At 43.8% G+C, this 14266-nt stretch overlaps 1 protein-coding gene across 2 annotated transcripts in view; it reads right to left on the reverse strand.

Annotated features, from left to right (window-relative positions):
- The window catches only part of nr1h4 (nuclear receptor subfamily 1, group H, member 4), a 125000-nt gene extending 112916 nt beyond the window's left edge, over positions 1-12084 (reverse strand). For both annotated transcript variants that reach the window (XM_072551979.1, XM_072551977.1), the window contains exons 1-2: positions 11954-12084; positions 2589-2699 (exon numbers count right to left, since the gene is read on the reverse strand). In XM_072551979.1, coding sequence (XP_072408080.1) covers positions 2589-2682 — 94 coding nt within the window. In that variant the 5' untranslated portion in view covers positions 2683-2699; positions 11954-12084. The remainder of the gene's footprint in view (positions 1-2588; positions 2700-11953) is intronic.
- Between the last annotated feature and the right edge of the window lie 2182 nt (positions 12085-14266).

Genomic DNA, 14266 nt, shown 5'->3' on the forward strand with positions numbered 1-14266 from the left:
GACTTCCTTGAGTTAATCGTTTGATTAGGTCAGAGACTAAAGGGTACAGAAGCTTACACATTAACTCCCCCAGAGAAGTGCTGACATCAGGCAGTTGAAAGCGCCTGATTGTAGGAATGTCTCACATGCAGCCTCTCCCTGAATGCTAGGAACTCAGTGACATTTGGGAGCTTGGAAAATATTATTAATCTCCATCAGAAGTGTCCCGGTGTCTAGGAGACATTGCATTCCATTCCCACCTTCACACAGGGAATAGAACTCCAATCACAATCTCATTGGCAATGACACAAATTACATTGTTTCTAAAGTTACAGTTTTGGGATAATGCATGATCTCATCTCACATCATTTTATGGTCAGAGATCGATTGAAATATCAACTCTCCATAAGCAGCTCCCAGGCTTCAGAAGTACTGTGATTGCTCCTTCTGAGAGGATCCCTAACTATGAGGTCATTAATTATTCCTCTCATTACACAGGACCACATCTAGGATAGCTTGCTCCCTTGTTGGTTCCATGACAGAACTGTTCGAGGAAAGTATGACAGATACATTCTATGAACTCCTCCTCAAGGCTGCCTTGACCGACTTGATTTGACCAAATAATATGTAGATAAAAATCCCCCATGATGATTGCCGTACCAAATTTACATGCATCCATTATTTACGTGTCCCACCATGATGTTATCATTTGGTGGCCTATGGTCGACGCCTGTCAGTGACTCTTTCCCCTCACTGTTTCTAATTTACACCCACATTAGATTAGACTACTTACAGTGTGGAAACAGGCCCTTCGGCCCAACAAGTCCACACCCACCTGCTGAAGTGCACCCAGCTAGAGCCATTCCCTTATATTTACCCCTGCACCTAACCATACAGGCAATTTAGCATGGCCAATTCACCTAACCTGCACATTTTTGGACTGTGGGAGGAAACCGGAGCACCCGGAGGAAACCCACGCAGACACAGGGAGAACGTGCAAACTCCACACAATCAGTCACCTGAGGCAGGAATTGAACCCAGGTCTCTGGCGCTGTGTCAACCATTTCTAATAATGGGAAATGAGGAAATAGCCAAGGCGTTGAACAGGTATTTTGTGTCGGTCGTCACTATGGAAGACACAAATAACACACCAATAATTGATGTAAAGGAGACTAAGGCAGGTAAGAACCCAGAAATGTTCATTCCCAGGTCCTCACCTGCTAACTCAAAATCAGTCAAAGAGTTAAAATTTTGTTCAGGATGTGGGCCTGTACTTGTTGCTGGCATGTGGACTCGAGTCAGTAAAACAGTCCCACTGGAGCCAAATGGAGTAAGAGAACTCATAGGCCGGGACCCAGGAGAATGTACACCTGGAAAGCCCACCGACATCTGGGTTGAAACAGTTACATTGCTTAGCAACATCCACATCAGAACCAATCAAAACAATTCTCAGAAGTATGCCACAATGAATACCCATAAGGGTTTGTACTGATGTACAAGACTGCCTTTTAGGTATTGTCAACTTGTGCAATTTTTCAGTGGACAATGGAGAACATTTTTCAAGGGCCCCGCTTATCTGGATGACCTGCTAGTAACAGGGAAGACCAGTAAGGAGCACTTAGAGAACTGAACCATAGTCCTTAGACATTGCTCCCAGGCGGGTACATGCCTTCGAAGGGAAAGATGTGTGTTCCAGGCACTCCCAGTGACCTACTTGGGCTACAGAGTCAACGGAACTGGGTTGGAAGATAAAGTGAGGGCGATCGAAGATGGCCCAGTTCCCACCTCAGTATTGGAGATTTGGGCTTTCTTTGGCGTGGGGAACTATTGTGGAAAGTTCACCTGTAACCTGACCTCCATCCTGGCACCTTAGCATAAACACTTAAAAAATGGGTCAGTCTTGGAAAAGGTCACGGAGCCAAGCTATGGCTTTCAGGGAAGTGAAGAAACAGCTATTCTCCTCTAAGGTGTTGCCAAGCTACGATCCCAAGGGAGATGTGATGTTGAGGTGAGATGCCTCCCCGTGTGGCATCAGGGTAGCATTGGGTCAAAGGTGGCCCAATGGTGAGGAACACCCAATAGCATATGGATCCAGGACTTTGATTAATGCAGAGCGTAAATACACCCAGGTAGAGAAGGAAGGTTTGGCGGTCATACTTAGAGCGAGGAAGTTCCACCAACACCTTCACAGATGTAGGTTTGTAACAATAATAATAACAAACCCATGCATGATCTACCTAAAAGGACAAGGCAGTGCCACCCATAGCCATGATTAGAGTGATGCTGGAAAAGCACAGCAGGTCAGGAATCCTGATGAAGGGCTTTTGCCTGAAACATTGATTTTCCTGATCCTCGGATGCTGCCTGACCTGCTGTGCTTTTCCAGCACCACGCTAATCTTGACTCTGATCTCCAGCATCTGCAGTACCCACTTCTGCCCCGTGCCACCCATAGCTTCAGGCTGAATTCAATAACAGGCTCTAATATTAAGTGCATAAAATCACAAAATAAAAACCAAAATTGCTGGAATCGCTCAGCAGGTCTGGCATCATCTATGGTGAAAAATCAGAGTTAACATTTTGAGTCAGGAGACCCGTCCTCAGAACTTACCGAAGAATGAGGAGTCAGTGAGACAAAATCCCTCTGATGGTGAAAGCTGACTGTGTCCCAACATATTGGCCTCAGACATGACCCACTGCTTCATACGACTGGTAGGGACTCCTGTAAGACAAGAATTGCAAACTCTTGTGATTTGTTACATCAACATCATCTTGAATTGAAACTAAGGGAAGATTAAAAACATAATCTCTTGGGGGGTGAAAAGGACGAGTGGTGTCAGAACATTCGTTTTGCAAGCATTAGTCTTGCGGTATAAGGAACATTTAGAAAGTTTGTTGGAAAGAGAGACATGTTACTGAAGCTTTCCGTCTCACATTCACCAGGACACATGCATGAATGCCAAAGCTCAAACCATCACAAACGTTTCTACTCTAGGAGCAAGGCGTGCTGATAGTTGACTAATCAACTCTGATTTGCCAAGGCATTGCAATGAAGAAACTAACGGGGAATCAAATGCTCCCCAAGCTTCCAATAATGTCAAAACTAGGACACAAAGCTTGGACTTATTCCTTATAGAATCATACAGCATAGAAAAGGCCCTTCGGCCCATCAAGTCTGTACTGCCAAAAATACATGACTACCTACATTAGTCCCACTTTCCCACACTTGCTTGAATGCTATGACATTTCAAGAGCTCATCCAAGTACTTTTTAAAGGTGTGAGGCTTCACGATCTATTAAGTACCTTTCTCCAATTGGTTTCCTCACAATCCTTCTAAATCTCTTTCACCTTAAAATTACGCCCCTTGTTATTAGCCCTTTACTTAGGGGAATAGCTGCTTTCCACTTTGTATATCATCATTATCATATATCATCAAAGACCCCTCCTGTCCCAGTTATAATCTCTTCCAACCTCTTCCATTAGGCAGAAAATACAAAAGCTTAAACACACACGCCAACAGATTCAAGAACAGCTTCTTTCCTGCTGTTATTAGACTGCTGAATGAACTTTTCAAAATTCAAATCTAATGTTGACCTTGCTTTTTGTACAACTTCTTTGCAGCTGTAATTCTGTATTCCTCACTCTGTTCAATCACTCCATGATCTTTGTGTACTGCTGTGGTGTGATCTGCTGTACAGTATGCAAAACAAAACTTTTCACTGTAATTAGGGACATTTGACAATAATAAATCAAACCAAATCAAATGTACATCTCTGTCACGTCCCCCCTCTAACCTCTCATATCCAAGGCAAAGAGATCTCTGTTTATGTAGGTATGTTTTTTCTAGCATGCAGTGATATCAAATCAAACTCAGTTTTCTGGTGTTACCTTTTTGGTCCATAACTCAACAAGTGGATTAGCTAAACTTGAATACATTAGCTGATAAATATTTTACTGGTACATTCACTCAATATCACTAAGGCTTCCTAAAAATGATATGATTTTGTTTCACCTTGCTCATCACGTCTATCAGATTTAACCAATAACACACAGCAATTCAGCTCTGCCTATTCTTCATAAAACAAGCTGCTTTTTTCTGAAAACTAAGAGCATCACATAATATTTTACAGGGAATATAATGACAGAAATTTTAAAACTACCGTGGAAAAAATTATAACTTTCAGTCACTTTCAGTTGGGATATCTGGTCAGTATGGACAAGGTGGACCGAAGGGTCTGTGCTGTACATCTCTATGGCTCTGTGACTCAATGATTGAATGGTGGACCAGACTCGATGGACTGAATGGCCTAATTCTGCTCCTATATCTTATGGTCTAATGATTCTGTGATCTGAGTGTGCTTTATATGTTACTTTCTTAGAGAATGCATGTTTCTCTGGTACCAATGCACAACTATTTACAGCTCAGTCATTCCTTTGTCACCGTTAGTATTGTCCTTGTCTTTTGTCATCTGTTCCACCATCTGCTCCACTCTCTCCTCCTCCAACTACATCAAAGCCATCATTTTCCAGCATCCTCCTCTTGTCCTGAAGAACTGTCATCGGACTCAAAACATGAACTCTACCCACTGAGTTTCTCCAGAGCTTTCTGTTTTTATGATCTTCAAGAATTCTGCTTTTCGGGTCAAACCAGAGACAAGTGCCAGTACTTAATATAGAGGTTGAGGTTAATCTCCAGTCAATTCTCCATGGCAGCACTGGCTAGGAAAACCTGCTGAACTGGGAGCTCATCGCAGAAACAAGAGGCCATTCGGCCCATTGTGCTAGCACCGCTTCTAATAGCGAGTGCCAATCTCATGCCATTTCCCCATCACCCTGCACACCATCTCTCTCCAAATAATTGCCCCTCTTAATCAGGTATTTAATTAGGTAGTGACAGGTTATTCTGCCCACCTCTGCCACTGTGTGGGTCACTACCAGGAGAGAGCTGACCGCTGCCAGAGGCCTGGGGTCACCAAGGGGCCTAAGCTCCAGGTGGGTGATGGCGATGGCAGGGTGGACCTGGGCTGTGGTTCACGTGCCGGAGCAGGTTTAACCACAATGTCAGCAAGCTCCCCCACTCTCCCAGCCTCAATGCCCCATTCCCAACATCCAATCACTCTGAATTACTGACAAAGGAGTCAACAGCGTTAGCCTTTTGTGGTCCATCCATAGTAAGACCCCAGCAGGAGAGCAGCTGGAAGCAGGCCATCAAATGAGGATTAATTACCCCTTTAAAGGACTCAAGCCTTCCCATCCCAGACTTAACTGGGTCAGAAGTGGATTTATCTCCCAAACTCCTGTCTGATTAAATGCCGCTCTGTCAGCAGACTCACCCTGGGTGGAGGGCACTGAGAGTGTTTTAGGACAGGAACTCCAGAGACAAAATGTGCTGTCACTTGGAGTTGGGCCCACAGGGACAGGAGGAGGCCATTCATCCCCTCATGGCTACTCTATCCTTCGATTGCCTTTGTTGTACTCAGCGTCTGAACCAGAGGATGGTGAGGCATTAGACCCACAGGGTGAGGGCGCACAGAGGATGCTGCAGACTTGACTCAAAACTATTTCACCTCCTGTGGGAGACCATCGTACACTGAACCAAATCCCCAATGTACTCACCCTCCACAACCAATCCCTTCACTTTCAGCTTCATGAGCTAAAGATCTCACTCAGAACTTGCTAAAAAATTCACTACATGGGATTTGAACATCGTTGTTTGGGCCCCCATGTCTTGCCCAGAGGGCAGTTAAGGATCAGTGGGTTTGAAGTTACGTGTAGGCCAGACGGAGGGCAGATGGCCTTCCCAAAAGGATATTTGTGAAACCAAATTCATTTTGTTCCGTACTGATTGACAGTAGTCAGTCACAAACAAGAACAGCAAGTGCTGGAAAAGCTCAGCAAGTCTGGCAGCATCTACGGAGAGAAATCTGAGTTAACATTTTGGGTGCAGTGACCCTTCCTCAAGACCAGTAATCATTCAGTTGCTGTGAGGCTAGCTTCACGTTCCAAATTTCATTGGCTTCAGATTCCGAGTGGGATTTGATCTCAGAACATTAGAAGCTGGGTCGGTGTATTGCCAGCTCAGTGATATTACCACCGCACCAATTTAATTGCCTGAGCACTATAGCTCTAAACATTTAATTATCTCTATCTCTGCTTATCTTTATCACGCTGCTGCTGAGCAGGAGCTCGCTCTGCCCTTGTTCAACGGCATTAATCAATAAGGTGGGTTATCGGTTTTATCTGGGAGTCTACGCCACCTATCCATGCTTGGATTGGGTGTTATTATACGGTCACACTGGCACAGTGCAAATCCAAAGAAGTATGCTTCATCACAGTTATCACAGAAAGGAAGCCATTTAACAAGAGGGCGAGATTAGATTCCCTCCTCTATCGCTGATAACAGAGGCTGACAATGCAGTGTATGGTGTTAGTGCCACTGATAAGCTGCTTATTGGAGATTCCTATCCAGCCACAGAGCGGAGTGTGGGGCAGAAACATTTTTATTAATCCAATAGGGATAGAGAAAAACAAAGAGGGAGGAAGGGAGAGAGGAGAGAGGAAGACCCACAAGAAGAGACATAAAGGGAGAATGAGAGAAAGAGAATGAAGGGCAGGAAATGAAAGAATGAGTGGAACAGACTGTTCCTTTCCCTTCGTTCGCTTGTGGGACGTGGGCGACACTCGCTGAGCCAATGTTTATTGCTCATCCCAAGCCTGAAGACTTTTCATCTCCTTGAACAATCTCTCTTGAGCCCAAACTCTTAGATGTGGGCATCAAGCCACATAACAAAAATTCTCCTTCTCCCTCTCTCTCTCTCTCTCTCTTTCTTACTCACACTCTTTCCCTCACTCATCCCTCCTTTCCCTTTCTCCCCTATCTCTTTTCCCCTCTCTCCCTCTGCCCCTCTCCATTTCTCTTCCTCTCCCTTTTTTCTCTTTTTCCCTCTGTCTCCCTCCCTCTCTCTCTTTCCCTCTCTCCATTTCTCTCTCTCTTTCTCTCTCTCCCTCTTTCTCCCACTCTCTATCTCTCTCTGTCCTCCCCTTTCCCGTTCTCCTTATCTCTAACCCCCTCTCACCCTCTCACTCTCCCACTCTCTCTCTCCATCTCTCTATCAACCCCCCAAACTCCTTCCCTCTCTCTCCCGCCCTCTCTCCCCCACTCTGTGATAAATTACACAGTAAGTCAGAGAGACTGACAGTCTCTGAGCAGTAGTGTGGGGATCGATGAGAAATTTGGAAAAGCAGGAAATCAGAATCACTACATCAAGAAGAAGCTTCGCGATTTTCACCTTTCGTGTTTAAATGGCAATTTCAGAATCTGTTTGCCTATTTTCTACGTGTTTGTATCTCATTGTGAGCCTCATTCCTCTCATTTCTAAGCTGGTTCTCTTCTCCTGCGTCGAGAAACTAGAATGGCACCAACATGAGGTTGGAGCAGGTACCTGAGCACCCCTTGCTTGGTCTGATCATCATCCAATGGTGTATAGAACACATGGACACCATTGTTCTTGGGCCTGTACATGCACGAGCGCTCACACACACACACACACACACACACACACACACACACACACACACTAACACTGGCAAACCCTGACCAACTCCACCATATCATCACAGCTGCTCTCAAACCAACTCTCCCACCAGCTCGGTTCCTCAGGGATCAGGACACCATCCATTTCACTGCTCTTGCCAGCTTCCTTTATGTGCACAGGCACACAGGATACATCAGAGACACACAGCACCATGGGTTGCAGATTGTGGCTCTTAGCTTGTTTTCAGAGCACTCACTTACACTGTCCTTACTTAGAGGTCTCTTTGGTTAACAGTGCAATTTCATACATGTGAGAGGGAGAGGGGAGAGACAGAGAAAAGTCATAGAATCATAGAGTCACTCAGCATGGAAACAGACCCTTCGGTCCAACTCTTCCATGCTGACCAAATTTCCCAAACTAACCAGCCCCATTTGCCTGCATTTGGCCCATATCCCTCTGAACCTTTCCGATTCATGGACCGAACCAACTGTCTGATAACTATCTGCATCTTCTGGCAGTTCATTCCACATACAAACTCCCTCTGTGTGGAAATGTTGCCCCTCAGGTCCCTTTTAAACTTTCTCCTCTCACTTTAAAAATATGCCCTGTAGTTTTGATCACCCCCACCCCAGGGAAAAGACCTTTGCTATTCACCTTTTCAATGCCCCTCATGATTTTATAAATCTCGATAAGGTTACCCCTGTACCTCCTACACTCAAATGAAAAATGTCCCAGCCTATCCAGCCTCTCCCTATAACTCATTCCCAGTGACATCCTGGTAAATCTTTTCTGCCTTTTGTCATGTGTTTTTTTTCATTCGTTCACAGGATGAGGGTGTTGCTGGCTAGGGCAGCACTAATTGCCCATCCCTAATTACCCAGAGGGCAGTTAAGAGTCAACCACATTGCTGTGGGTCGAGAGCCACAGGTAGGCCAGGCTAGGTAAGATTGGTAGTTTCCTTCCCTGAAGGGAGTTAGTGAATCATATCTTATGTCCATATCTGAGAGTTTGTATTCAAGACAGATTGTCAAAAAGAAGACAAAGTCAAGGACATTTTTCAGACTGAGGCTTCTTTATGAGTAACATCAATGAAAGGGTTGCCTTATGAAGAATATTTGGACAGGTCATTTCTTCATCTGTTGGATTTTGGAAGAGTGAAAGGTGACTTGATTGGAATGTAAACGTTCCTGAGGGGATTTGCCCGGGTGGATGTGGAGAGAGGCTTCCTCTTCTGGGAGAATCTAGAACTAGGGTCCTTTTTTTTAATGTCAGGGGTCACTCATTTAAAACAGATAAAGCAAAGTCTTTTCTCTCACAGTCATAGAGATGTACAGCTCAGAAACAGACCCTTTGGTCCAACTCGTCCATGCCAACTAGATATCCTAACCTAATCTAGTCTCATTTGCCAGCACTTGGCCCATATCCCTCCAAACCCTTCCTATTCATATACCCATCCAGATGCCTTTTAAATGTTGCAATTGTAACAGCCTCCATCACTTCCTCTGGCAGCTCATTCCATACACGCACCACCCTCTGAAAAAGTTGCCCCTTAGGTCCCTTTTATATCTTTCCCCTCTCACCCTAAAGCTATGCTGTCTAGTTTGGACTCCCCACCCCGGGGAAAAGACCTTGTCTATTTATCCTATCCCTGTCCTTCATGATTGTATAAACCTCTATAAGGCCACCCCTCAGCTTCTGACTCTCCGGGGAAAACAGCCCCAGCCTATTCATCCTCTTCCTATAGATCAAACTTTCCAACCTTGGCAACATACATATAAATCTTTTCTGAACCCTTTCAAGTTTTACAATATCTTTCCAATAGAAAGGAAACCAGAATTGCATGTCACATTCCAATAGTGCAGGTGCAGAGGGCTGTGACTCTTTCCAGCGCACTTCCTGAGAAAATGCGGGAGTCTTTGAATATTTTTACGGTGGATGTAAATAGATTCTTATTAAGTGAGAGAGTGAAAGGTTATCAGGGGAAGGCAGGGACATGGATTTGACATTGCAATCAAGTCAGCCGTGATTTACTTAAATGGTGGAGCAGCCCTGAGGTTGCTGCTAATTCATATGCTCATATGTATCTAATTGTGTTTATTGCAAATTATTACAGAACACATGGTAATGAATGATAGATCAAGCTCTAATCTTATTGCGACTTTATGAAAGACTATTATCTGCATATACTTTTTTCTATCTTAACTCCACCCACACTGTGCTATTTATACCCAGTAGAATGCAGTTCTGTGACATCATTGTAAGGTTGCTCCTAAAGCATTTGCACAACAGGAGAGGCAGGTCACTTATCACAGTGAGAGGCACAGGACACCCATGAACAGTACAGCTTTGTGCTCCATCAAACATCAGACCATAGCATGTTCCAGCAGCTTACATGGCAAACACACTACACATACCACAAGCCAAGTGTCCATATGATATAAGAGCAGAAATAAACTATTCAGCCACTCAGTTAGATCATACCCGATCCCTTTTTTTGGCTTATCTCCATTTGCCTATTTTATCCCCATATGTCTTGATTCCCTTATGGATTAAAAATCTGTCCATCTCTGCCCTCAACAGCCCTCTCCATTGAAGAATTCCACAGATTTACTCCCTGCTGAGGAAAGAAATCCCTCCTCATCTCTGTCTTAAATAAGCGATCCCCTATTCTGAGATGATGGCCCCTGGTGCTAAACTCTCCCACAAAGGGGAAACAACCTTTCCACATCTCTCCTGCCAAGTCCTTAAAGAAACTTGTGTGATTCAATAAGGTCAACTCTGACTCTTCTACATTCCAGTGAGTACAGGCCCAAACAACTCAACCTCTCCTCATAAGAGAGTATCTCCATACCTGGGATCAGCCAAGTGAACCTTCTCTGGATTGTCTCCAATGCCGGAGTGTATTCCCTTTGCTAAAATGATCAAAACTGTTCACAGAATTTCTGGTGTGGTCTGACTAGTGCTTTGTATAATTTCAACAAAACCTCTGTTTTCAAATTCCAGTCCAATATACGAGCCAACATTCCATTCCATTGTTGCTTATTACCAACTAACGTTGGATGCTAGATTTTTGTGGTTTGTGAACAAAGTCTTCCAAATCCCTCTGTTCTGCAACTTTCTGCAGTCTTTCTTCATTTAAACTACAGTCAGCGCCTTTATCCTTCCCGCCACCCGTATCCAGACTGGATTGAAGAGAAATCCCTTCCCACCGAGGGTTGTTAGGATTCAGGACGAGCTGAACTGGTGGTGAAATCAAATACCATAAGGATGTCCAAAAGGTAATGGGGCATGCATCTGAAGGTGATGAGTTTAGAAGGATTCTAGGAAGCAAGTTGGAGTGTTGGACTAAATTGGATGGTTCCACCAAAGACCTAACACAGACATAATGGAGCGAATGGCCTCCATCTGTATTGTAATGTTCCTGGATTATTAATAGGAAACAGACAGGTACAACTGCAAGTCATGCCCGAATACATTGGAAATTGTCTCATGAGGTGTCAGTAAGCGTATAGATTCTCTATGTCATAATAAACCTTGTTTCTTTATTTTACTCTTATGGCAGTTGGAACAATGAGAAAGTTAAAAGAAACTTCCCTCTGCAGTCTTACATTCCAGCAATATTTCAAAAGTATTTTATTAACTGTGACGTACTTTGGGACATTGCAAGGATGTGAAAAGTGTGTGGGGAATGCAGGTCTTTTGTTTAATCTTCCTCTTTTAGATCTAATTCCCTTTTAAAATGGTTGTGTGCTCTGTTTTGTTTTCAACAATGGTTGCAGTGCATTCTCCCCCTCCTCAGTGTGAAGAGATTTCTCTGAGTTCCTCTTTTACTTGTTTTGTTGATGACGTACATCAACAGTAACTGCCATGACATTATTAGAAATAGAACCCATCATTTTGATTTCATAATGCCAAATTTCTTCATGAGTTATTGCATGATAATAGCAGTGAGGGAGCACAGTTAAGAAATGCAAAATTTTCCAACATTGTTCTTGAAGGCTGCACCACAAGCTCAATGTAAATGTGAAAACATCTATTTCAGATGATTTCAGAGCCGAGGCTGTCGCTGCTTCCAGCACTTGTAAAAACAATTCAAACTCACACAAGCTCTGCCAATCTCTCAATCTCCAGTAAACAATTATTAGCCTAAAGTATTTCACAAACATCAAACTGCATTTTATAAAATACACAAAATGCTCATAATATACAAACATTCACCATCAAAACTTCAATTTATCAAACTCAGAAATGGGATGCTGCTGAAGGCTTTTATACTGATTGACGTCTTCAACCCCTTTTGTTGTTAAATTAATTGTAGAAGAATCAAACTTTGAACAGAAGTGTTCCTGACAGACTGTCCATCCAGAAGGAATGGCTCCTAGCTACTTTCCAAAAGCAAAGCTCCAGGTTGATACGCATTTTTAAGCAACAGATACTTACACATTGGAATTCACTGTCACTAACTGGACTGGACACCCCACTGCTTTGAATGAAACCTGGATTTCAGTTGATGATCAGGAGAGAATATGCTTGTTGTTGATCCTCTATCAGTTTCAAATTGACATTGTATGGCCTCCTCACCCTGGACTCATCAAAACCTCTTTTGCAAAGTACTCATGGGTCAGGATGAAAGTGCGAGTATGGGGATTATTCATTAACCAGTTTGCATAATACTCTCAGAAACATGCCTTGTCCATGACCAGCTTGTGACATTGGTAAATTAAAGACCATACTGACAACTGATAATGTTTAATGGGCTGTGATTTGGACATGAAAATGGAGAGACAGGGAAGGGATGACGTATTGTAAGGAAAAGGCAGGAAATAAAACATAAATTCTAATCAATAGCAATGAATGCGTGATGTGAGACAAGCAACTAAAACAAAGAGCTCAGATAAATATAGCTTTGTTAATTAAATGATGAGCAATTTACTAGACAAGAATGAAACCAATGGGTCTTGTGACAATTTAAACACATTCCACATAAAGCATAGATTAGAGTGCTGAACTAGCTGGTATGCAGATCCAGCAAGTAATTAGGAAGGTTAATAGAATGTTATCATCTATTGGTGAGGAAATGAGTACAAAGATAAGGAGGGATCTCCACAGATGCTGCCAAAACAGCTGAGCTTTTCCAGCAATTTCTAAGGAAGTTATGCTTCTGTTTTACTGGACACTAATGAGACCACATTTGAAGTATTGATTTCTTTAGTTAAGGAAGGTACAAATGGGTTGGACATGGTTCATGAGACTAACACCAGGAAGGAGCAGGTTGTCTTATGAGGAAAGGTTTTGATTAGATTAGATTACCTACAGTGTAGAAACAGGCCCTTCGGCCCAACAAGTCCACACTGGCCCTCCGAAGAGTAACCCACCCCATCCCATTTCCCTCTGACTAACACTATGGGCAATTTAGCAAGGCCAATTCACCTGACCTGCACATCTTTGGACTGTGGGAGGAAACCGGAGCACCCAGAGGAAACCCACGCAGACACGGGGAGAATATGCAAACTCCACACAGTCACCCAAGGCTGGAATCGAACCTGGGACCTTGGTGCTGTAAGGCAGTAGTGCTAACCACTAAGCCACCATGTCACCTACTAGACTAGGCAGGCTAGACTTGTATCTGCTGGTGCTTTGAGGAAGCAGAGGGGCTTTGATTGAAGCAGTGAAGATCCTGAAGCATCTTGACCACACAAATGTGGGAAGGATGTTTCCTTTTCTGGGAGAAGCTAGTACAAGGGATTAAAGTTTGAAAATAAAGGGTCACCCACTTAAGACGGGAATATTGGTATTGTGTCACCATAGTCTTACCAGACCAGAGGGGCTGCTCTGTCATTAGAGAGAGGAGACTGGTGATGATTTAACCTGATGACCTCAAGTGAGGGAAGAGGTTGAGAAGCAGAGTCCTTCATGGTAACCTCAAACCAGTGATGGGAATTGAACCCATGCTGTTGGCATCACACTGCTCTATAAACCAACAATCCAACCAACTGAACTAAACGGATTCCCAAGACAGGAATAAGATGAAATGTTTCTCTCTGAGGGTCTTAAACTATTGAGACTGTCTTTTCTCAAAAGTTGGTGGAAGCTGAATCTTGGAATATTTTTAAGGAAGAGTTCAATAGCTGCTTGTACAGCAAGGTGGGGGGTGGTGGGGGGGGTGGTGGGGAGGTGAAAGGTTTATCAGGGTGGATGGGATGCAGATTTGAGGTTGTAATCGAATCAGTCATCACCTCACTGAATGGTGAAGCAGGCTCCAAATAGCCCGTGCCTGCTCTGAATTTGTACATTTGGATGCATGTCTATATCTACAATAGCTGCAAAACGTAACCTGGACAAATATGAAGAGAAAGAGAAAGTCTAGTTCCAGTATCTAACAAACCTGGCAATCTCCATCCTCTCAGTGGATTCAGGGACAGAATGCGACAGTGAGGACCATTTTCAAGGCGAAACACTGTAGGAAGTATATGAAGAGGCCATGGATAGATATCCTGCACAGACGTCAGATGACCACCTGGACTTGACTCGAGAAAGACGGGAGCATCTGTAGGCCATTGGGCCCTTCAAGCCTGCTCTGCCATTTCGTATGAGCATGGCTGATCATCTACATCCAATCCAATCTGTTCCCACTTTCTCTCCTTATCCCTTGTTTCTGCAAAAGCTGTCTCCAGAGGAAAGTGGACAGTGCACCATTCTCACAGGGTTGTTGTTCTCTCAGGGAGACCCGAGTACAGGCTCCAATGCAGGGAC

This window comes from Chiloscyllium punctatum, chromosome 32 (genome assembly GCF_047496795.1).
Source record: "Chiloscyllium punctatum isolate Juve2018m chromosome 32, sChiPun1.3, whole genome shotgun sequence".
Taxonomy (NCBI): Eukaryota; Metazoa; Chordata; class Chondrichthyes; order Orectolobiformes; family Hemiscylliidae; genus Chiloscyllium; species Chiloscyllium punctatum.